General features: G+C 52.8%; 11 protein-coding genes across 11 annotated transcripts; 5 read left to right on the top strand and 6 right to left on the bottom strand.

Annotated features, from left to right (window-relative positions):
- Positions 1–23: 23 nt before the first annotated feature.
- Positions 24–716, top strand: LTS14_009348 (uncharacterized protein; the record flags this gene model as incomplete). The annotated part of the gene is made up of 1 exon (XM_064842030.1): positions 24–716. The coding sequence occupies one exon, from the start codon at positions 24–26 to the stop codon at positions 714–716; it is 693 nt and encodes a 230-aa protein (XP_064690540.1).
- Positions 717–2,023: 1,307 nt separating this feature from the next.
- Positions 2,024–2,967, top strand: LTS14_009347 (uncharacterized protein; the record flags this gene model as incomplete). The annotated part of the gene is made up of 2 exons (XM_064842029.1): positions 2,024–2,308; positions 2,362–2,967. The coding sequence occupies 2 exons, from the start codon at positions 2,024–2,026 to the stop codon at positions 2,965–2,967; spliced, it is 891 nt and encodes a 296-aa protein (XP_064690539.1).
- Positions 2,968–3,376: 409 nt separating this feature from the next.
- On the bottom strand, positions 3,377–4,262 carry LTS14_009346 (uncharacterized protein; the record flags this gene model as incomplete). The annotated part of the gene is made up of 2 exons (XM_064842028.1): positions 3,377–3,921; positions 3,977–4,262. 2 exons carry the CDS (start codon positions 4,260–4,262, stop codon positions 3,377–3,379), a joined length of 831 nt encoding a protein of 276 aa, XP_064690538.1.
- Positions 4,263–7,098: 2,836 nt separating this feature from the next.
- On the top strand, positions 7,099–7,422 carry LTS14_009345 (uncharacterized protein; the record flags this gene model as incomplete). Its single annotated transcript, XM_064842027.1, has 1 exon — positions 7,099–7,422. One exon carries the CDS (start codon positions 7,099–7,101, stop codon positions 7,420–7,422), a length of 324 nt encoding a protein of 107 aa, XP_064690537.1.
- Positions 7,423–7,555: 133 nt separating this feature from the next.
- Positions 7,556–9,298, bottom strand: LTS14_009344 (uncharacterized protein; the record flags this gene model as incomplete). Its single annotated transcript, XM_064842026.1, has 3 exons — positions 7,556–8,530; positions 8,579–8,914; positions 8,972–9,298. The coding sequence occupies 3 exons, from the start codon at positions 9,296–9,298 to the stop codon at positions 7,556–7,558; spliced, it is 1,638 nt and encodes a 545-aa protein (XP_064690536.1).
- A 2,472-nt stretch (positions 9,299–11,770) lies between these two features.
- Positions 11,771–13,539, bottom strand: LTS14_009343 (uncharacterized protein; the record flags this gene model as incomplete). The annotated part of the gene is made up of 3 exons (XM_064842025.1): positions 11,771–12,552; positions 12,615–13,003; positions 13,058–13,539. 3 exons carry the CDS (start codon positions 13,537–13,539, stop codon positions 11,771–11,773), a joined length of 1,653 nt encoding a protein of 550 aa, XP_064690535.1.
- A 1,313-nt stretch (positions 13,540–14,852) lies between these two features.
- LTS14_009342 (uncharacterized protein) lies at positions 14,853–16,071 on the top strand (the record flags this gene model as incomplete). Its single annotated transcript, XM_064842024.1, has 4 exons — positions 14,853–14,990; positions 15,045–15,269; positions 15,325–15,467; positions 15,534–16,071. 4 exons carry the CDS (start codon positions 14,853–14,855, stop codon positions 16,069–16,071), a joined length of 1,044 nt encoding a protein of 347 aa, XP_064690534.1.
- Positions 16,072–16,790: 719 nt separating this feature from the next.
- LTS14_009341 (uncharacterized protein) lies at positions 16,791–17,810 on the bottom strand (the record flags this gene model as incomplete). The annotated part of the gene is made up of 1 exon (XM_064842023.1): positions 16,791–17,810. One exon carries the CDS (start codon positions 17,808–17,810, stop codon positions 16,791–16,793), a length of 1,020 nt encoding a protein of 339 aa, XP_064690533.1.
- Positions 17,811–18,022: 212 nt separating this feature from the next.
- On the bottom strand, positions 18,023–19,398 carry LTS14_009340 (uncharacterized protein; the record flags this gene model as incomplete). The annotated part of the gene is made up of 3 exons (XM_064842022.1): positions 18,023–18,688; positions 18,744–19,189; positions 19,314–19,398. The coding sequence occupies 3 exons, from the start codon at positions 19,396–19,398 to the stop codon at positions 18,023–18,025; spliced, it is 1,197 nt and encodes a 398-aa protein (XP_064690532.1).
- Positions 19,399–19,705: 307 nt separating this feature from the next.
- FYV10 (GID complex subunit containing RING finger motif) lies at positions 19,706–20,982 on the top strand (the record flags this gene model as incomplete). The annotated part of the gene is made up of 2 exons (XM_064842021.1): positions 19,706–20,470; positions 20,524–20,982. The coding sequence occupies 2 exons, from the start codon at positions 19,706–19,708 to the stop codon at positions 20,980–20,982; spliced, it is 1,224 nt and encodes a 407-aa protein (XP_064690531.1).
- A 1,127-nt stretch (positions 20,983–22,109) lies between these two features.
- On the bottom strand, positions 22,110–23,576 carry LTS14_009338 (uncharacterized protein; the record flags this gene model as incomplete). The annotated part of the gene is made up of 1 exon (XM_064842020.1): positions 22,110–23,576. The coding sequence occupies one exon, from the start codon at positions 23,574–23,576 to the stop codon at positions 22,110–22,112; it is 1,467 nt and encodes a 488-aa protein (XP_064690530.1).
- Between the last annotated feature and the right edge of the window lie 187 nt (positions 23,577–23,763).

Below are 23,763 nucleotides of genomic sequence, written 5' to 3'. Positions count from 1 at the left end.
GCATTGCGCCAAACCTGATCGGAATGGGCCACTCCGGTTATCCAAAGATTGAGTATCGCTTCGTGGACCACGTTCGCTATCTCGATGCCTTTTTAGACTCCGTCCTACCTACCGGGGAAATGTTCCTCGTGGTCCAGGACTGGGGATCCGCACTAGGTCTGCACTGGGCACACCGATACTCGGAGCGAGTGATAGGGATAGTACTCATGGAGTTCATCCGACCCTTCCCAACATGGGAAGATGTCGGGCCTTCCAAAGAGGCCCAAGGGATATTCAAAGCCTTTCGTACCCCGGAGACCGGGAGGAAACTGTTGATTGAAGACAACGTCTTCCTGACCCAGATCCTCCCTGGCGGGATCATACGAAAGCTCGGCGCAGAAGAACAGGAATACTATAGGCACCCATTCCTTTCGCAATCGTCTCGTGAACCAGTCTATCGCTGGCCAAACGAACTACCCATCTCCCACCATCCTCCAGACGTGTGGGACATAGTCTCAAACTACCGCTCCTGGCTTATGAAGACAGACATCCCGAAGTTGCTCTTCTATACGACGCCCGGAGCCTTTGTGACACCTGAGAAGGCTAGATGGTACGAAATGAACATGGAGAATGTTCGTCTCGTAGATCTGGGCGACGGAGTGCATTATCTACAGGAGGATCATCCGCGACGCATTGGAGAGGAGACGGCGGATTTCATGAGAGCCCTCTTACTATAATGGCGAGCGATCTGAGTGGCAAGACTGTATACGGACGAATGTGATGGCGTGCCAAAGCTCATAGGAGTATGCAATAGCATGAATCTCCCGGGCCAAGACAACATCTCTGTATGTCCCATTGTATAGCAAGTAGTAGGGCGGAGTCGGGTACATCGCTTAGTCAGGCTCCGTTCTATCTGGCGGATCTGCCCAAGCTCAAAGTTCAAAGTCACAACGTATCGCAGTCCTTCGATCACCATGAGCTTGTTGCAGTCATGAAACATGTCACTTGACATCATACTACCACATCATACGGCGGTCCTCGAAGCATCCCAAGACCCATGCACTTACAACACGACGACATGTAGCACTGATACACTGGAAGTGGCACTCCGAGAACATTCGCTACGACTTCTGGAAACACTGGCGAATAGGAAGAACGTCAAATCCCCATGGCTCCTACGACACACATCCCCGCGAATGATTTGCAATGGACCACATACAGGCCATATGTGCTCGCGGCAGGAACTCTTCGCCAGCATAGAAGCAAGCAGCAAAACCAACTATCTATACCACCTCGGACTCGCGGAAGAAGCCACGCACACAATCATGGAATCGACTCGTGGCAACGGCAGCGTGTTCGTGACAGCTACAGCTCGCGGCTTTCACGCAGGCGAGGAAGCGGCAAGACTTGGTAGGGAATGGGTGGCGAGACTGGATTGGCGATGGTGGGGCTCTTTCGCCGAGGGAAAGGTGGGAATTGAGGAGTTTGGAGGGAGGTGGGTCTGTGTTAGGCTGGTAGGACTTACCGGCCAGTCTGGGCTGCCTGGGTTCGGGTGATGCGGTCGAGCCAGCCAAGATGGCTGGTGTGAGGGAGAGAGATAGTAAAGTGCCGCCAAGACTTGGGGGCCAGAATTGACTTGAGGGCTCGACAGTCGTACTGCATGGTTTGATTTCCACTATCTACGTCGGACGATGTCGATCGGCTGAACCCTACAATGTTCGGAATAAACAGGATGCATGATGCGTAATACTATGGGTCTTTCGTCGATAGCGCTATGGTACCTGTTGGCGGCAAGATCAAGCAGGCGATCATCCTATCAGCAATCGGACGCGCTACCCGGACACTATTCTGGAGCACCTTATTGTCCTGCTCGAGAACATTACAAATCATACCTGCTGATTTTGGAGCTTCGCCAGACATTCATGGCGAGCACCGAGTATAAAGATGGCTAGATGCCAGCACAAGAATGGAGGAGCTACACAACCACGCTCACATCCCCTCTTTCCTTGATCAGCCTCACCACAGCAACAACTCTTCTCGTACCATGACTCGTACAATAACGGTAGTAGGAGCGACAGGCACACAAGGCGGCTCCGTAGTCCGCGCCCTCCTCAAGGATCCCAGCTACCACGTCCGCGGCCTGACCCGTAATATTCAAAGCGAGAAGGCCAAAGCACTATCTCAAGAGGGCGTCGAGGTCGTCGAAGCCAACATCAAGTCCGTTTCATCACTGAAGAAAGCCTTTGAAGGCTCCTACGCCATTTTCGTCGTGACCAACTTCTTCGAGGCTTTTCCAAGTGTTGGGAAGGAGGAAGCCGTCAAGATAGAAGTGCAAATGGGGACGACCTTGCTAAAGCCGCTTTGGCAACATCAACACTGCAGCATTATATCTGGTCGACATTGCCAGACAGCCGTGAAGTCAGTGGTGGAACCATCGCTATCCCACATTACGAAGGAAAGAATCAGGTCGATGTCTACATCCGCGGCACCGACCTGATCAAGAAGACGACTTTCCTCTGGATTCCCTCCTACGCTCAAAATATACACTACCCATGTTATCAGCCTTTCGCACTTCCAGGAGATGGATTGACCCTGTACCAGCTGCAAGCGACTTCTCCTACTACAAGATGGAAGCTCGCTGGCGATGTGAACAACAACATTGGTCTCTTTGTTACCGCCATATTGACACAATCTGAGAGAACGCTGCCAGGGAGAATCGTACTCGCAGCTGCAGATGTCATGACTGCAGAAGGGGTGGTCGCCGCTTGGGCGAAGCGGGACGGGAAGAAGGGTAGGATTCTGGAGGTCAGTCGTGAAGAGTATTTTGAAGTTTGGCCTCAGTGGGCCGAGGTGATGCATGCTTCGCATGTGTATTGGGAGACTTTTGGCGACAAAGCGTTCTCTGCGAATGCGCAGGTGGTGTTGGGAAAGGAGGAGTTGGGGATTGAGGGGTTGATTGGGACAGCAGAGTATTTTGCCAAGCTGTGAGGCGGCTTGATCTGCTCATATCAGGTCATCCAGGTCAGGGAAAGTAGTGAAAAAAGCCAAATAGACATATATTGGACGATCCCACTCCTGGACGACAAGCAACCAAGAGACCCAGCTCTGAGCTGACACTCTGTCGTTGTTCAGAGTTGTGCTTCCTTGCTCACAAAACGTCTGCTAGATTGATGTGAGGGGTATGTTAGGTTGAGGTTTCGTGACAAACCGCAAAGAAGACACTTTGCATTTCCCTTACTCCAGTCCAGAAGTCTTTAAACCTATCTTTGAAGTCTAACATATGTACACGAAGAGGACCCTGTCTACTGATGCAACAATCCTGCCAAGCGATTTGCAGCGATGAGATCGCCTACTACCTTCTGGCTATCTCCATCCTCCGCTCGGGAACGCATGTAGCTCAAGAGCTAACGAGATCCCTTGCCCTCGCGATCATACTGCCACCAATGCTTCGCTTCTGCGCGACCGTCACGATCGACTTGCTCACGCCCTTGGAGTCACCTTGCGTCTGTCCACCAACGATGAGTGGACCACCAGGCGTGTACGGGTAGGCTGTCGGCTGAGGGTACCAGATGTTGAATTTGACACCATCGTCTTGTTCTTTGATCATACCTGGGATCTTGACAGTCCTAGTAGGCAGCCATGCGTTGGCCGAGCTAGCCTCAATCTTGACCTGGGCGCAAGAGTAGAAGTACTGTGCTCCTTTACCGTCGCCCTGAGATTCGTGGAGACCGATATGCTGAGGGCGGATGAGGTACTCGCCTGCTGGTAGGCGGTCAGGCACCACAAACTCGACACCAGGCTGTTTGTAACTGCACCATGCCGTGGTCGTGATGGCGCTGGGAGAAGAGCAGAGTGTAGAGTCGAAAGCCTTGAACCAGTCACCGGAACCATCGTAGGACTTGACATCGCTGGGGGCCTTGGACATGAAGACTGCTGCTGGGCCTGACAAACGTATTAGTATGATGCTGGCGCAAGACAGGTGTGGAAGGATACTCACCAGGATGGTCCATACCAGTTTTGCCAAAGCCTAGCGTGAAGTGTAACTTATCGCCACCCTTCACAGTCAAAACATCCGTCTTAGCACCAGAGTCACCCCCGGGCTGGCAACGAAAGTCATTGGAAGCGATGTCTGGGCCGTACGTTGGCATGTAACCGCGTGTGTGCTCGCGGAAGTACGTCCAGTCTGAACCTTTCTTGACACCATTGAGCTCAATGCCAGTGAAGGTATAGTGGGCGCTAGCTAAGGCAGACAGCGCTACTGCGGCGTAGAGGAAGTGCTGCATGATGGTCGAAGCTACGAAGTGAGCGTGTGAATGCACCAGGCAATCAATAGTACTGCTTCGATCAACGAAGCCAGTAGAGAATGTGGAGTGTAACGAGTGACAATGGTGGGATAGTAGGCTGTGATGGCTACCGACCTTGAAGCCTTCCAGAGCCTAGCTATAAGACAGCCTTCGTACTTCGCTTACCATCGTGAGGTTCCGAGACTGCCAAGCTGTCTTGAGCCCCAGTGGCACTATATCTTCGACTTCAACGTCGCTGGGCGCCAAGAGCATCCTTCTGGACAGGAATCAGCCAAGGTCTTGCGGCCATGCCGAATGTAGCAAACAACAGCAACCAAGATCCGCCAAGATGGACGAAACATATGGGTCAATTTTAAAATGTCCAATGTTTAATGGATTTCGCCGACTCGTTTGTACAGCGTGAATCGTGTGATGAGTTCTGTGGTCCGTCGTGTCTGCATCAATGGCCACTTTTGGACGTGCTTGTGCAACCAGTCCGGAAATGCGCGATTGAATTTGCCGTTGAGGTATCAGCATGTTGTACCGTGACTTCCTGATGTGTGTGGGAAACAATGTCAAGCGTTCTGGCATGAGACAAGGTGGTGTCTCATCGGCGCTCTTGGCCCGCTTGAATAGTCCGTCGGCGATGTGGCGTTCAACCACGGTAGTCAGATGCCTGGATCCAAGGCATAGACTCCCAACAACGTCGCAAGGCTGCGATGCTGATATGCTCTTACTTGTGTGTCGATGTCAACGATGTAGAAGCAGCGAGTCAGACCATGATGTGCCAGATGCCGACGACAAGGTCCACTAATCCGCGCCACTGTTGGATAATGCCTAACCTGACGGGCACGCAATATAATTGACAGGGCTATCTTATGAATCCGATCGCCTACAACTGTAAACAGCTCAATAGATCACAGGTAACATAACATAGCACTCCACCCCGGGCCCCGAAAGGATCTCGTGCATACCGATATTTTCATCGATAGCCCTCGGCTCGGAGGTGGAGGGAGTTCCGTAGGTGGCAGATCATGCCCAGCCACAATGACTCTCGCCTTCCTCAAAGACCATATCCATAGGCCGAATCGGAACATCAAGCATGACCCGCTCACCAGGCGTCAAAGGCTTCGCCTCACGATGAGTATACACCGGCGGATCCCAAGAGTTCGTCCGTGGGACTTGACTGATTTGATGTAAGGCTCGCAGGATACCGGTCTGGCCAAGGTATATAGTCGTGTTCCGATAAGGAATCTCGGTAACACGGACAAGAGCTGGTAAATTGGCGTGCGTGAGGAGTTGGCCTTGGGAGGAGATCTTGCGGATGATGACAACGACGTCCAGTTCGTTATGCGAGTCGCAAGACACGGTGAGAGATATCCAAAAAGTGCTACTCAGCTCGTCGTAACGGTCAAAGTAATGGTCGAGAGAGCTTCTGATACCTCATCCGACTCAATGGGAACGTGGTATCAAACTCCGGCCGCTCGACGATCGTCCTAGATGGACCTTCGTGGAAACCGATCAGACTTAGACGGATAGGTGGCGTCTGCCTCCAGTCATTCGCCACACCCTTCGCGTGTCTGTCGAAGAATCCTTGGAGGAAATCGTTCGCTCCGGACGGTAGATGTCGTACCCTGCATCCCACATTAGTATACTAGATAAGCTCGCGAATGAACTTCATGGTGCTTACACTCCTGCGTGTGGTGTACTCTCAACCACTTCTTGTCGATTCCGAGATGCGCAAAGGCGTCGAAGGATCCTCGGCAGTGTATGCTAGTTCTACGCGGATGTCAGTACTCGAATGGAGGCAGTGTGAATGGATCCAGGTGTAATACGAGTATGATGCAGTCAAGTAGGTCGGAATGGTGATCTTCTCGACAGCAACAGCTTTGCTCGCCCAATACTCGTCGTAGAGCGGATGGCTCCGGAGCATCGCACCCATGTTCTCGACCCTCCCAGGACGTTGTCAGAACCTCAGTGATGGGACCTATCAGATTGCGTAGGAGAGAACGGCTAAAACAGTCCCTCTACCTGCGAGAGCTTTTTTTATAACAGCGTTGAATGTTGGGTCTGGTGGTTGGCCACCTCTGGCAAAAGAATCCAAGTACGCATCGCTCACTCCCTCCCAAGGCGCAATAGCTTCCAGCGCTGGATGCTTATGCCACGACGCAAAACTCGTCTGTGATATAGACAGCCATGAATTACCGGCAATAATGACCGAGCCATTACACTAGCCTTGCTTGCTGAGCCACTCGACAGTATCGTAGATATCTTCTGCTTCTTGCTGGCCCCAGAAATGGATATCACCTTCAGACTTCTGCGCACCACGAGCATCCACATCCATGATAGCGTAGCCGCGTCCAGCCCATTCGGGTGGATTGAGACCTTGAAAAGTCTCGTAGCCTGAGAGCCGCTGATACGGTATACCCATTCGAAACGGGCCCATGATGTTGTAGTTTTGAGGCCCTGTCTCGGCAGCGCCTTCGTCTTAGGGACTCCAGAGTATAATGGCCGGCATAGATTGCTGAGGCAGGCGGTCCATTAAGAGGGCTGGCGGATCTTACTCTTTCCGGATTATATGATTCAGAGCGTGTACGGTTTGCTTTACAGTATGCCGACGAGCCATCTACCCAAAGGGATATTGGTCATGGTCTTCAGATATGGCCTCAAGCCCTGCGGAGTCCTGGGACATGCCTTCCGTGGACATAAGCAAATCCATAATGCACCCGACGGTATTGAGAAATACATCCTCTTTCATGTGTGCTGAGCCCTTGGAGTAAGCGTGAGAGAAGCTGTATCTTGCATGATAGTCAAATCCAAGACAATGTCCCGCATCATGGCCTCAGCTAAGGACACAGCCATCATTGCAGACAGCTTAGGCAACTTCTCCCTCCGCAATAACACACCAGTATCGGAGCCTGATCTAGGCGAGGTCCAGGTCCGAGTTTCCTACTCTGGTGCCAACCCAGCCGACATCAAGCACACCACTGAGCTAGGCGTCACAGACACCACCCTAGGCTACGACTTTGCTGGGATAGTGATACAGTCACGCTCGTCCAGATTCAAAGACGTCGATGTAGTTACCAGCTACACTCCCACAAGCTGTGGCAGACTGCATAAGCGCGGCACACATCAAGATATTTTGGTCTATATCTCATAAAACCATTGCCATGAATCAGGGGCATGATAGACATAGGAACAGTAGAACAAGGCTGCGTCAGTATGGCATCCTCGAGCCGCTTATTCGGTTCAGAATCGACTGTTGCCCCTACGTACATCAGCTTACCCTACAGCTAGTTCCTAATAACATAACCATTATTACCCAAGAATTCACATCTCGGGTTAGCGTCTGGATCCACTTGTGGCCCGATGGTTGTGTATGTGACCGCTAGATCCGTGAAACCAACGCTCTCTCCGTTCTCAACGTCACCCTCTCCACCACTGTGATAGCTTGGCCAGTATGGAGCATTGTCTGACCGACCAGGATTGGGATCATGGTTCACCGCAAACGAGACCCAGTATGCAGTCATGATGTCAGCGAGCGTTCGATTATTAGCACCGGAGTAGTCGATGTCTGCGTTCGCCAAGAACGGTGCTGTACTGGCATGAGTCTGCGCTCCGGCGGCGAAGGTAAGCTTGAAGACGGCCGAAGAATTGCTGTTGTGGTTTACAGCCTGCGACGCCATGAAGTACGTCGGACAGTCGATCGAAAAGTCTCCGAACCATTGTGCCCGCTGATAAAAGGTCGAGTTGAAGTCCGATCGAGGGTATAGCTGATATAACCTGGAGAAGAAAGCCGGACCAGCAAATGGAAAGAGATTCTTTGCGTCCATTGTTTCCACAACCTGCGACATCAACGAAACGTTAGTGAAGCTATTGCCTTCGTAGGCTTCGTGGTCAACCAGGAGGGGCACATCGTAGAAGTGGCCCAGCTTGAATGCGGTATCTGGAAGTTCCTTTACAAACCTGCCATCCACGACGGGTCCAAAGTAGAAAGATCCGTAGCCCACCAGGCTTGGGTAGGCTGCGTCCTGCACTTGCTGATTGAGCGTTTCGAGCGTCTGTGAGGAGAGGCTGCGGAGACAATCGATGGAAGAGCAGTTCGAAAGTCGTAAAGTGTTGTAGTACTGTGACTCTTGCTGGGAGACGTTGAGAAGTGGTTGCCACCATGGGTACTCAGCGATGGCTGCAGAGAAAGGTGGAGTATCAACAGCACCAGCAGCCATCAATTGGAGAGTAACGCTTCCTCCCCCTGCGGAGCCGCCCCACTGGAGAGCACATCAGCGGTCATCAACAAAGACGTGGACTATACTCACGATAGTGACTCGTGCTGGATCGCCGCCAAATGACCGGACGTTTCTCTGCACCCACTCCAGCGCCGCTCGTTGGTCCAGAAGCCCAGCATTGAGGACGCCATTCTCAGCGACTTGGCTCCCGCCTAGAAAGCCGAAGAGCCCGAGACGATACTGTATAGATACATAGACAACGCTGCCGTTGGCCGAATGCACTAAGGCATCTCCGGGATAGCTCTGCGCACTGCCGAATGTATAGCCGCCGCCATGAATCTGAACTATAACAGGCAGTCGAGTCGATCGAGGTCGATTCGGCACCAGAACATCCAGGATTAGACAGTCTTCTGAGCCTCCAGGAATCTGTGGAAGATCAGCAATTCGAGACATGTGATTTTGACAGTATAGATAGATACTTACACCTGGGAAGTTAGCAGGGACGATACTTCGTGGGAGGCTACCATAACAGATCGGTGCTACAGTAGTTGCATTCAAGGTAGCGCCGTCATACTCGTTGCTGGCTTCGATAGCATGAGGTTTCTGCCATCTCAACGGTCCTATGGGTGCCTGAGCATACTGGATGCCTCTGTAGTATGTAATCTCGGATGTCTCGTTGACATAGCCAAGATAAGTTGCATAGCCTAGGTCGACAACAGGTGCCCCGGAAGGGACACTATCGACTACTTGAGTTGCCTGCCCGTACACGAGTGCTGCCAGTAGGCTGCTGATTAGGTATGTGAACAGCATGATGTGCAAGTATAGGCCCATCGCCAATGAAATCGACCAAGGTGAAGGGAATATATGGAACACGGCAGGCTCAATACGACATCGTCTCCGCACATGGTCAGAAAGAGGAGTGACCAAAGCACTTGCTGATGTCATTCCTGGAGCTCTGTATTATCACTCTGCACACGCTCGGACAGTGGTGTGAATTTATGCAAGCCTGTAGAGATTGCGTAATCCCAGGCCATCTGGTCAAGCTGAGCACTATTGTCGCAGCACGGGTTGGCCTGCGAGTGCTCATGATGCTCTGGGTCTTTGGTGTGGCTTGGGATATGGGAAGTTGCTGTCCTCGGCGACTTGTGCTCCGCGGGCGGAATTCCGATTGCGTGCTGGTTTTCAACCCCGCGCTGAGGTGCGGTGAGGAGTCGGTGTTGACGTTTGGTCCGGCTATCAACAGTCGAAGACTGCCGAGACGGTAGAGGTTTCCGAACTTCTGACTAAGCTTCTCTATCACGTGGACCGCCATCCTTCGCCTAGATCAGTAAGTGAAACCTTGATATACCCCGCTCACTTGGATCTCAGACCTCCCAGACCCGATTATGCCTACGGAAAAGTATGCATGCGTGTGCGCGGAGCAGACAGACAACGAATGACTGCGCGTGCAACCAACATACCCGAACGGCACTGCGACTGGCGGTCTTATACCAGCCTCAACAACACGGCGTACGAGTCTGTTTAGATCTAGGCAGCGATGGCCTGTACCTGAACCTTCTCTGACGAGCCCGCTCGATCTGTTGCGAGCTCGGTTCATCTGGTGCGCTATTGACTTGAGGCTGGACCATGTGCCATGCTTCCGGGCAATCAACAGGCAAGTTGGACGACCATCCTCGATACTCAGCCATGCTAACCGGACGATAGTAAGTCAGCAATCCAGTTCAGCCATCTACTCTATCTCGACGGACACGATCCATAGCTGCGTCACTCCTACTAACATATTCTTCTTCAAAACTCAGTGCTTGGAGCCTGCCCGTCACTTGACTACGCAGCAGACTACTTCATCAAGACTTTCGCCTACTCCGATCCTGCAGCATCGTCACTACAGGCCTCAGAGGTTTCTCTGGACAGCTACGGCAAAGCCATCCTACATCTGCGACACGATCTCCTTACCCTTTATGGGCAATCTCTTGGCCCTGCTCTTATAGCGGCTACGATACTAGGATATGTCGACACTGTCACACTGGACTCTGGACATGACCGTTTCAGGGGGAGCTTTCTGCATCGGGCTGGTGCGAGTGCTATTCTGTGTGACGAGCCTAGTCTGGCGCAGCTGGGTATGACCATTATTTGCGCTGACAGAAGTATGTTTGTCGATTCGTGCTTGACAGACACAATATCGCCATACGATCAACCACGATGGCTCGATGCTGTCTTTCCCGGGCGCACCGATGGTCTGTGGGAACTGAGAGATCTGCAGAGAACTACCATGCGGCTATCAATACGACAGCCACGTTTGATCCATGAGATCAGGGAGCTGACACGATCTTCGCAACGTCCTGATCGCCAAAGCTCTATAGATCTGGCTTGTAGTCTTATGGACGAGACCAGTCATGACGCTGAAGACTGGATGCTCGACCGCGTGTGTCTCGAACGGACTATCAGTCCCGCTGATAGACAGCTCACGCCATATTGCTACGTCTTTCGCAAGCCGGAAGAAGTTTCATTGGCCGTGAGATACTGGGAGGCTCGCCTCCTAATGGTCCGGCTTTACAGGCTGGTCGTTCTAGGTGAATGCGAGGATGACACCACTATGACAAAGTTCTCAGCCGACGAAGATCGACTATCAACCAACATCCTAATGTCCTGGCAATATGCTTATGCAAACAGACCAGGAATCACGATGTTCATGACCTTGATCTTCATGTGCCTGTGGGCGGTCCTGAAATCGAGGAAGACGGTCAAGGGTCAACCGATATCGCTTCTTGCGGAACGAATACGGGACCATGTTCAGCATACGGAGCTGGTGGCCTTATGGTCGGAGCGACTTTTGAGGCGATGGACCAGACTGCAGCGGTCTTTCTGGGTGGACCTATCACCGGACCTGTTGCCGATCTGGCAGAATTCATACGCGCATCCAAAACGGCACAAAATGAACTACCTACAAAGGCCAAGCGCGACGCATAACAAGCTTACAACATGATTCAGTCCCGTCGCTCCGTCTGAAAGCGGTTACATTCTGACACACAACATTTGCGCAGAACGATGTGCTTTACGAATTGTCGTGCTGCGGAACGCTTTTGGCGACTGGCAAAAGACACTCGGAGCCAAGGCTGGATGTGAATGAGCCAGATCATTTGCGGACAACGTGGACCCTCGTCCGGGTAAGCTGGGAACCACGTGCGTGGGATACGATGTTTCAAACCTGCTAGATTCCCGCTAAAACTTTGCAGGCTAGTCCGGCTTACCAAATGATGTAGCTACACAGCACACTCAACGCAATCAATGAGCATGAACGTTTCTTCCCTCCACAGCCACAACAGGTCCTTCGTAACGATGTCTGGCCTTGAGATAGTACAGAGCCGAGACAATCAGTGCCAGAATGTACAATGGCGAAGCCCAGTTGAAGCCACCAGCATCCACCGGGGTTGACTGTGGCCAGAAGCACCAAAAGCAACTCCAGGCCGAGTAAACCACTGCCGCAATGTTGACGGGTACTCCGAACCTGCCGAGCGAGAAGCGAGCAGGAGGCAATGTCTCCGGGTGCTTGATCCGCCGCCATAGTACACAGCCGATGGCGAAGACGTAACACTGTAGTAGCGAGACAGTGTTGAGGGATGTGATGGCGTAGAAGGCGACCGGACTGCCGATGTATATCAGGGCGAGGATTGCCGAAAGGACGCAGGAGAAGAGGTTCGCATTAACAGGGATGCTCCGCTTGGGGTCAACTTTGCTGAACCATGGTGAAAATGGCAGTCCCTTGTCACGAGCAAAGGCGAAGAGATCTCGCGAGACACCGGCAAGGTATGTAATGTTGGAAGCCATGCAGATGAATGTTATGACTGCCATGATGACGGCAATCCACGTGTCGGACATGGCTTGACGCATGATGTAGATGCCAGGATACGCTGTAGTGTCGTTCAGTGCTGCATCAATGTCTGGCAGGTGATAGCAGATTGTGACAAGGAGTGGGAAGACCAGCGCGAAATCGATCAAGAAGATGGTCATCATGGCACGAGGTACTGCTACAGCAGCATCTTTCACTTCTTCTGCCATGTGTGCCGCTATCGATCATAGTCAGCCAGTCGTATAGATTATCGCCACCACTCGCAGGTCAGAAGCTCACCTGTATCGACTCCAGTCTGCATGCTGATACCAGAAAGCTGGCCAACCAGTACTGCAAGAGTCATGCTTGACCATCCGCCAGTGTTTGAGAATCCGGACCACACCTGCTCATGAGTAGCTGTCGGTGCATTACACCACACGGGCACGATATAGGCAAAGTATGCCATGGTCCCGATTGCGAAGACTGGTACTTGCCAATACGGCAATGACCGCACTCCATATACGTTGACTCCGTATGAGATCAGTATGGCGGCGAAACTCAAGAGAGTGCCCTGCCACGCTGGTGCCTCGTAATTGTCGTTCATAACGAGGATGATGGTCTGAATTTGGGTACCAGCAAGCAGTATACCCTGAGCATAACCAGCCTGCCATGCGATTGTTGATATCCATCTGCGACATGATCTTAGCACTCTGTGGCATATATGGTGATGATACAAGACTCACCCAGTGAAGTAACTCATTATGCCTTGAACGTTCTCGGGCGCGAACTCCGATACCCAATGGTATAGCGACCCAGCAATTGGAGCCATACTGGCCATCTCCGCCAAGCTCAAGTAGATAGCACCGAAGCCAAAGAAACTCCAAATCACGTTGTACAGTAGACCAGCTGTTCCTCCATCGACCAAGCCAGGTGAGACTAAGAACAAGGCGTACTCCCATGCTGCAGTGGTAGTACCAATGAACGCAGCGATCGTGAGCTGTCGAAACCGTCTGACGAGAAGTTGTTGCTTGCCCATACGGCGCATATCGACCGCATCTTTCAGACTGGATTTCTTCGAGCCTTCTACTTCATCTTGCAAGTCGTTCTTATCGTCCAATCCCTCCTCGGCAGTGACACCAGTGAAAGCAGTCGTCTTCTGAGGACGACTTGACAACTCCATGGAAGCGCCCCGGAACATGGACGACTGAGGATCCTGAGCACTCATACTGGTCGTCATTCTGCCACAAGCCGTCGCACACGGGTGTTCAGTGGTGCCAAGGAAAGACAATGGTTGGGTTGCGAACACAAGGCGCAAAAGAGCAACAGCAGCAACGATACAAGACCATCTCCAGCATGATAGTTCGGCTCACACGGAAGGCTGGCGGGAGTAGCATGATATTGCAGACGTGCTAGGAGATGCTAAAATCACTAAGCATCGACCATGGCTGCAGGTTCTCGCGGCATTTCGACCCGACAACGGCATGTAGCAGCCGTATGAGGAAGGTCGGAGGAGTGTGCATACATGGCGTTCAAACCAAAAGCGAGCCACGTGGTTGTGTACTTGATTCAGAGGAGCGTAGAAGCGAGATGTTACTACCATCCGCATATTGCATTGGTGAGGGCTAGCGCACTGCCGGTCCCTGGTAACAGCTCGGAGGTGTTCTTCGGATGCGTACGATGCCGCTGGTAAAGTCGACATGGAAACATCACGGCTCAGTGTGGGCCCATGTGTACTCCATACTGGCGAGATAGTACAATCTTTTTCCGGCGATGACTTGGCAGAAGTGTAGTCGTCTTGCGAAGCTTTGATAGTGGCCCTTATGCTTCGCACCTCGCGACTTTGACTTCGATACCTTGTTAGTCATCTTCGAGCGAGTCATACGACATCTAACGTCCACCAATCGTTGCGCTCGGCATCGAACTACTCTTCACCGCACGGGCACTAGCACTATACCAACCAAGCAACAAGCTCAACACCAGCCGAAACAAGAGGCCAAGGGTGGAGCTTGTGATAGACTAATCTATCCGAGGCCAAAAGACGAGACTAGACTTCATCACTCATGGTGTCTGGATCTGTAAGCGAGATAAGGCGATACCATCACTATATGCGTCGAAGGATGGTCGACACAGTCCGATGCTTGCTCCTCGCGGGCACGGAGGAGACTGGTGCTGTTAGTCTGGTGCAGGTACGGTGGGCTTATCATCTCCCACGCTACGATATGCCGGGGGAGCATACATGTTGCCGGTGAGCACTCTTGGCCTGTGGTAGGTAGATGCTGTGGGTAAACTCTGTCGTACCACCGCTCGTGAAGTCTCCGTCAAACCTCCCCCGCTGTCAGAAAGGATGTCGTTAACAGCAAGTCCGGGTTCATCGATGCCAGGACTGCCAACGGTGGCAGTCCTATTCCTGGTCTGGGCATTCCTGTTCTACCTCGCCAGGCTGTGGAGTAAATTTGGCAAGACCGATTCATGGGGGCAAGATGGAACAGTCATTTCAATGGCGATGGTGAGTAGCAACAAGATCGCACCGAACACGGTATGGATTGGTCTAACGCTCTACCAACCAAGCTCGCCTCCATCGCGCATGTGATATCGATATACTACGCCTGGCATCGCGGCTACCGAGATGGATGGGAGGAGAGATCGAGATCGGAGGACCTGTCGGCTGCGAAGAAGGTAGGTCAGAGACAGGAATGCGACTGAGAACCCGTACTAACACCCTGCCGGCAGTCGTTATACGCAGCACAGCTCCTCTTCGTTGCCTCCGTCGGTCTTACACGAACGTCAACTGCGCTTTTCACGGCTCGGATCTTGACGTTGGGAGAGCAGCATCGACGGCTAGCAAATACCATGATTACCTTGTGCGCCACTTCGACGCCAGCCCTCATACTCGTTGTCGCTATCAGGTCGCCACTATTACAGCCCTGGGACGCTTTGGAAGGATCGCAGGAAATGGTGAGATCTCCCACATGTGACTTGACAAGCCGATCGCTGATCAAAATGCTTCCAGTTCGTGCGCTGGATCATTGTCGAAGTCGTGGGGTTAGTCAATGATGCTAGCATTGTGGCTTTCTCGATCATCATCATCTGGCGACTACAGATGTCAATCGGAAAGCGTGTAGCGGTCTGCGGGCTGTTTGCGATCCGTTTGCTGTACGTACCCTCAACCATAAGTCCGTGTCAGTACCAAAAAGAGATCATAATGCTAAGCCTACCTAGCATATTGCCCGTCGTGGCAGCCAGATTAGCCCAACTCCAACCCTCAACCAACGGCACACCACCAAAGTTCAACACAGCAGCAACCCTGCTCACCGAAGCCGAACTCGAGCTCATATTCGTCCTCGCCTCAGTGACCTGCCTCAAGCCGCTTTTCCAGCCCTTCCATCCGGGCTTCTTCGCAACAGCAAACCCGAACCTCGCAGTCACAGGCTACACAAACCGCCCCGGAGCCAACAGCAGCAGTCGAGAAGCGTACTACGAACTCAGTGGAGGCGCCAGTCGCGCCGAGCGAGAACGCAAACAGCCACTGTCTCATGTCCGTGAATCAAGAGACGATGCTAGTGATGAGGTGGATCTTGTGCAACCCCATCACAGACATAATGCGGGAGTAGCAATGCGTCCGGATGAGGGAGAGACTTGGAGCGAAGCCATTGCTGCTGGAGGGAAGCCGAAGTCGAAGATCAAGGCAGGACCGTCTGGTGACAGCGGTGGGATCGAGGCGATGAGGAGTTGGACGGTCAGTTATGAAGATAGGTAATGCAGGCTTCTGAGCTGAATGGCATGGTTTGCAGCGGTCACCATACCGTACACGGGCTCTATCTGTCTTCGTTGCTGCCCCTTCTTAGACCTTCACCATGTCTTGTGTATACGTGTTGTCGTGGAAGAGGGTTCATTGGCTGAGTACTGACTTCTGATATCCGCTCTCTCCGTTCTCGACGAGGGCCATTTTCGAGTAACGACGTTTGCCTTGCGATAGTAGGCAAAATATGAGCAGCGGCCGCCTGTCACTCGCTTGCAAATACTGATATCAGTGCTAGAGCCACTCTCGTCCCTTGAGTCCTAGCAAGAGCGCCCGCAAGCTAGCATCCAACCTCACAGTCTGGCTGACGACGTCGTAGAGCTTTCCCGACGCGCAAGCACTGTGCAACCGGAACGAATTACCTCCTCGGGCAAATAAGTCAGTATATGTCTGCCTGAGACGAAATCGCAGGACAGTATCAGCACGACACTGCTCAAAGCCGTAAGACTTCCATACTATCTCTCGAGCATGAGGATTCTCAGTCTCGCAGTACAGACGCAGCCACCACACGGTCGCACAGCGATCCTTAGCAGAATAAGTCTCGGAAAAGGGATGCGACTCTCGAATCATCCCTAGGCCATAACTTGAGAACACAGCCACCAGTTCCCGGCGCTTGAATGCATCAAGGAACTCGTCGAATTTGTAGCGGTCAAGCAGCTCTTTGTATAGACCACCAGTCAATTCTCCGAGTACTCGTCTCCGCAGGTGCAGAACCCGAAGTCCATCCACATAGGTGGGAAGTCAGGAATCGGGTGCCAGTCGCCCAGTATGAGGCCGTAGAACAACATCACTCTGCGAAGGTCGGCATCGAGATTTTGAACGTCACGGACCCGATAAGCGGGAGGCATGTAAGGCCTGACAACCTCGATATAAGCCTCGACATGTCTCTCGGGCACTCTCGGATTGTTGCGAGGCCCCTCAGCCGTGTCCTCAAGAATCCAGGTGTTGCGAAGAAACCAAAGATAATACCTGCCCCGTCTTCCCAGTGGTCGTGTCTCGTACTTGCGACGAATATTCTTAACAAGTGTGCCAGATCTACGCCATCGATGCAAAGCCCTAGAGCTGACGTGCAGAAGCCTAGGATGTACAAGCCCGATATAGAGCCCCAGAAGCGAGCCATGATCTTGACCAGTAATCAGCCTACTGAAGCCAAAGTCCGCCCTGACATCAGGATCTTCGGGGAGACGGTCGCTTAGACAATCGAGGACGAGGAGATCAGCGGTATCTATGGTCTTATGCCCGCAGTGAAATTTGTGCCACGGCCAATGACTGCGCTTGCATTCGCGACAGCAGTACCATGCAGCTTTGCAAGAAACACAGCGGAGGTATGCTGAGCTGTGGCCACGAATGTCCTTCAGCTCGCAATCAGGCGACCAGCAGGTTCCTCTTTCGCGCTTATCGTTCTCCGGAGGGTCGGGCATGGGTACGGGATCTGTGGGGTCAGGCACTGTACTGATTTGACCAGCAGCTCTGATTGTCTCCAAAACGGTCTTTTGTCTCAGGTCCGGCTGTTCTCCGCTAGGTGCCACGAACTCGCTGTCGTAGTCATCGGTGGCGATACCTGTGGCATGATCCTCGCGGGATGTTCCGACAGCGTAGAGACAGCGCGGCAGCCTTCTCAAACCATATTGATATGGCACATATCGCTGCTGGTACTGACCGGAACTGGCCACGGTTGACTCTGGCACTAGGTTCATGACAACGGTAGATGATGTACTGATGATCCGGACAAGCACAGGGAGCAGCGTCTGTACCGCTTCTCCAAAGTCGGAAGCTGTCTTTTTGTGAGATCAATCTCCGGCAGGGTCCAGTGAGGGTATATCCTTCCATGATTGGGTCTACAGCGATAGTGTTTGAACTGAGCGAGAATCTGGCCGCACAGAAAGCAGGTCTTCTTACTGATCCCGATTTATGGGAACTGTGCAGCTTCTTTAGCATCTGCAGATAACAGGAACCCAAGCATCTGCATTTCCGCGTGTATGATCAGCTTCTTCCGCCATTCTCTCTCCATAGCAACTATAGTCTTCTTGTGTTTCAGCCAGGGAGGACGAACCATCCCTGCCTGTTTGAGCTTTTCTGTAGCTTGCAGCATTGATTGTTCGAAAGGAGCGTCCGTACATACAAATTCCGGTGGGTTAGGTATTGGTTGGATGCTGATGTTTCTAAAGCCCGGAAAAGTCTCATGGCAATCCAGGATCGTCTTCAGAAGATCCGGAATTCTTGCTAAGAGACCCAGGTACTTCTGCGTCCTCAATGCTTCGGTCCTGCTGCAGATCGTCTCAAGCGCATGCATCAAACCCGCGGAACGCTTCAAGCACTGGGCTGCGAGTGTAGCTCTTCGCCACTTGGCAATCGGACAGGCGCCTGTGCTATTTGCAAGGGAGCAAAATCTCTCACGCAGGGCGTAGTATTGTGCAAGAAAACTATCTTGCTCCTTAGCCGCCTTGAGTTCTTCTGGACCGACTCTAGGTAGCAAGGCTCGTGGGTGCTTTGCTAATTCTGTAGCATGAAATTTCAATCGAGGTTCGTAATACTGAAGCATGAGGTCAAGGAAAGGAGTAACATTTTGTGTGGTCTGACCAGCACCCATAAGCACGGTCTCTGTCAATGGTAGCTGGCTGCATACTTACAGCCAATTCTTTAACAGCTCGTGTGAAGTTCCCGAAGAAATCCTTGTCATCCTCTGAGAGTCCTGAATTCCTAGTCACACACAGAGTCCAAGGACCCTCACGACCATCGCAGGTGTCAAGTTCAGGATTCGCAAGGCCAATGGTCAAGGAGACGGAGGACACGTAGCGAGGATCCTTTCGACAGGCAACGAGCTCGGCAAAGCGGTCGAGAACCAATCTTTTCAGGCCGTCCTGGTCGGTTGCCCGGTTCAGCGCGCCGTTGACGATACTAGCATCTTCCTCGTATGAATCGAGTTCGTCTTCCTCGTCCTCGTTGTCGTTACTACTCTCAGAAGACTTCGATATTGGTTTTTGCTGCTGTTGGTGATAACGTGCTGCCAGCGCCAGGAAGAATACCTGAGCTTCTTGCTCTGCAGAGTATTGCCATTGACTTGGGGATTCCGGCACTGCTTTCAGAGAGGTCGACGACAATGTACGAGTGCATCAGGAGCCAAGCAAGCGACATGTGAGACAATCTTCGAAGCCTGATATCGGCACGAGATCACGGTACATCCTGCGCCGCATGCATACTGATGTCGCTGATTGGATCGTAAGCATGTGCATGCACGCAAGCTGCGAGAGCACAGCGACGAGGAAGTTTCGAGACGCTTGCCATGCTTCGCCCAGCACGAACGCCTATTCGTGTATACGTTACGGATGGACATGTCATTCGTGCCTGGAGTGTAGAAGGGGGAGGGAGATATGGGGAGTGAGTGGACTTGAGCTGAAGGTTGGTGACGTGGACGATCAAGCAATGTTCGGCTGGTAACTTACCAATGAATTTGATTAATGCCAAACCCCACCATCTAGAGAAATCACCCGGGACAAGTCATCAGCTATCGCCGCCTTCACATGCAAGCCTGTATATATGATATGTATAACACCCATATCTCCTCAACCTCAAATCAACAAACACAGACAAGATGACCGAAGTGACACTATCCAAGCTCGACACCGACAGCCATCTCATCCTCGACCAACCACTCCTCCGCCTGCCCCACGAACTCCTCCGCAAGAACCTCAAATCCGCCCAGCGCCAGATCGAAGTCTCCCACAAAGCCATCGACAGCAGTCTCGACCCCGTCAAGCCCAGCAGCAGACCCGCCGACACCCTCGCCGCCCTCGACGCCACACTCGCCAAAGCCCAGACACTCAAGCGGAAATTGGAAGCCCTGCATGAAGAGGAACGGAATCTCCATCGTCAGCAGAAAGCACGGATCGCCCATCTCCAAGACTTACACGACGTGCAAAGCGTCGGCGATGTCAAGTTCGACGACTGGTCCGAAGTCCGTCTAGACAGACTACTTGTAGATTATCTCCTCCGCCAAGGCTACACCTCCAGCGCTCGTGCCCTAGCCTCAGCAAAGAATGTAGAAGATCTAGTCGACATCTCCGTCTTTGAAGAAAGCAGTCGGGTCGAAGCCGCCTTACGTGGGGGAGATGTGAAGGAGGCATTAGCCTGGTGTGGCGAGAACAAGCAGGCATTAAAGAAGATCAGTAGTAATCTGGAATTGGAGTTGAGATTACAGCAATTCATTGCTTTGCGAAGAACAGGCGAGATGGGGAAGCTGACGGAGGCGCTGGTGCATGCGCGGAAGCATCTGGGTGGCGGGCAGGATCTGGAATTTGGGTTGAAAGCGGGAGGGTTATTGGCGCATCCGCCTGATACCATGGTAGAGCCTTATGCGGTATGCTCTCCCACATCTTTAATGCTGAAGTGATACTGATTGGAACTGTACAGACAATCTACTCCTCCACTCGCTCCGACTACCTCGCCACCCTCTTCCTCCAAACTCACCACACCCTCTTCTTACTCCCATCACAACCCCTCCTGCACACAGCCCTAAGTGCCGGCCTCTCAGCACTGAAGACCCCAACCTGCCACAGTCTCCACAACCCCAATCGTGGCAGAAGCCACCTCTCATCCTCCATCGCCACCTTAACCGGCAGTCCGCTCTGTCCAATCTGCAGCACGGAACTCAACGAGCTAGCCCGAGGTGTACCGTACGCCCATCACACGAAAAGTTTTGTCGAAGAGGATCTGGTTGTTTTGCCGAATGATCGTGTCTTTGGAAGGGAGAGGTTGAGGGCGTTATGTGAGAAGTTGGGGGTGCCCCTAGGCAAGATCAGGGATCCGACGGAGGGGCTGAGGGGAACGGAGTGGGGTGAGGGGGAATTAAGGAAGGTGTATATTTCTTGAGTGACAGAGTACAGTACGCACTCACGCTTACAGTTCATTCTGTGCCGCCTGCCTGGTTTCCATGACCGTACTTGATCCACCTTAGTACTAACGAAACGCCCATGTCCTCGTAGCCAGGCTCGCAGGCCAAGCATCGATCCAGTCGAGAGGAACGTAACATGTAGTGCCGGTGGGTAAGATCAGTGACCCGTGTAATGGTCCGTCTGCGGACGCCAGGGCGCAAAGTACGACTCTGAGCAGAAGTCACATTCACTCGCTTCACACTAAGCGGAGCACATCATGAGATGTCAACGAGTACCGCAAGGCGATAAAAGCGTACCACATCTGGGCCTCAAGCTTCCCAACAATTCTTTAACCAAAAGAAATATCACCATCGCCATATTCATGGCTCCGGAGTCGAAATGGCACCAACTAACACCGCAACACCACCTTCCCACAGCGGCCGCGTCCCTGCAAGGGATTCAGAGATCTTGCAGGCGCCACGAGGACCGTCATCCCGACGAGCCCCTTCTCCTGTGCACATATCCGCCTCGCACACCAGGTGGCGCGCGCTAATATCCAAAAGCACATCTCCTGACTCGTTGGCGTAGATAGCCAAACATCCTGGATTTGCGACAAGACGGGGACCGGTTGGCGAGACGGTGGCTATTCCCTGTGTAGGCGGCAATGAATGGGTCAAGGACTACAAGATGGACTGCACAACTGCTCGTGGAGCTCCCCCTACTTCCTCCGCACTGGGTTTGTGCATACCATGAGCATGACCAAGAGGGCAAGACGCTCCATCTGATGGTGTTCTAAGCACGGTTGCCATCCAGATGATGTCGAGAGCGGGTCATTCATCGGAGGCACCTTGGTACTCCTTGCGCCATATGCACTTGTGAACATGGAAATTCAAGGCGTCAAGGGAGGAACGAGAGCTCGGCGCACAGTGGTCCGGAGGGTCACGGCGCTCTATATATGTAGCCTATCTATGTCCGCTTGATCTGACAATGTCTAATCTATATCTATATCTCGTGTGCAGTAAGTCGGGCAGGGGGTGTGTCAGTCGTCACCGCAATGCAGAATGGTGGCATCCGGTGGTGTAAGCAAGATGATCATCCTCGTTCCACCACAACAGCTCCCACTGATCACGCCTGATCGCTCTCCAGCTCTCGTTTCAACCCGACCCACTCCGCAGCCATTATAGCATGCTTCGCCTCATCCTCGGGATCGGCCTTGATCCCCACCGGCGCCGGATCAGCCGCCATACTGCGGAGAAAGCCAGCCGTGAAGCTCGCAGTCTCCGATTCTCGAAAAAGTCGTCGAATCTCCTGCATCCCCACCGACCCATGTTGATTGGCAGCAGCATAGTAATGGAGTGCTGCCCCGAGCGGGAAAGAAGCCTTCTGTGGTCCATACAGCCCTGCTTCTGGCAAGAAGCAATGATGCGCGTTCTTGGCGATGTGATCGGCATAGGCTTGGGGATCAGGAACGTGGATCGCTTCTCGGCTTGCGATTACTGCAGGTGGTAGGCGGCGCAGCGTGACCCAATATCGTGAGCACATGATGAGTGAGGTCGCCCAGTATTGCATGACCAGGTGGAAAGAGCCATAGCCTAGATTCATACAGACCTCATCAAGCTGCGGAGATGGCGGCTGCTGCTGCTGCGTGCCCAGCATTCTCACCTCCCAGTCCCGGAACATGGCCATGATCCTCTCCGATAGGTCCAACACAGCATGGCATTGAGCCGCTGAAATTGGGCCGGAATCTGTCGTCAGGCGGTCCAGTGCGGCATCCTGCTGTTCTAATGCTTCCGAAACAGCAGCCATGATATCCGCGAGCTCATCTGAGGGGCTACGCCTCGTCTCTCGTCCACTCCACGGGACTTCTTGCCACCTAGGGTCGGAGAAAAGCGCTTTCGTACGTCTCGTGATCCCAGCGATCGCCGCACTCGCCCTTGCATCTGCGAAGAGCACGAAGCCATGCTCATCGACGTGCTTCTCCGGCCCTCGGAGTTCCATCAGCTGCACAGTCCCTTCGATATGGCGCTGCCAGTCCGTGCCTTGTGTCGAAAGGCCAGTTCCTACGTGGGGACGGAAGAACTCACAGAGGGCCAGTATTCGACAGCATGCCAGAACGGAATCGTTCAAAACACAGACCGGATGTCGCAGAGCCTGGTTTGTCGCCGCGAGAGCTTGGGAGTAGAGGGTCAGTCCTTCTTGGACGTACTGCGGGTTGTTCCTGATGCGGCCAAGTGCCATGAGAGCACAGCTGTCCAGTGCGAGACGTGCTTTGTTATCTTGGCTGGCGAGGTAGCGGATTGTGGGAACCCAGGGTACCACGGATACTCCCCCTCGTCCAGCATCTCTGCTATGATCATCGTTCGGCAAGTATGCTGCCCAGAAGTCGGCATCGATCTGGAATCGTTCAGAAGCTTGACGTAGGGTAGGATAGTAAACGTCTCCAGGCAGCTGATAAGCTTGTATGGCGAGCTCCAGCTCTGATGATCGACTTGATGACGGGGTCGGATCGGACGGTGCTGCCTGATCCACAAACGTCCAGGTCTTATCGTCGTAGATGCATCTCGTGCCTATCCTTCGGCATCGTGCACACATTGGTCGTGCGAGATCACAAGCTTTCTTCCTGTCCCGGCAATTTCGACATCGTTCGGATCGTTTGACTCCAACCATAATCCTGGAATGGGAGGGTTCGAAGACTCGAATTTCTTAGGTGCTGCTGTACAATGGTCAACTGGTCTATCAGGAGACTTATGCCACATGTTTGCTGATGATGCGAATACAG

Source organism: Recurvomyces mirabilis (genome assembly GCF_035927965.1).
Source record: "Recurvomyces mirabilis strain CCFEE 5264 chromosome Unknown scaffold_30, whole genome shotgun sequence".
In the NCBI taxonomy this organism is placed as follows: domain Eukaryota; kingdom Fungi; phylum Ascomycota; class Dothideomycetes; order Mycosphaerellales; family Teratosphaeriaceae; genus Recurvomyces; species Recurvomyces mirabilis.
This window is presented reverse-complemented; position numbering and strand designations above follow the sequence as displayed.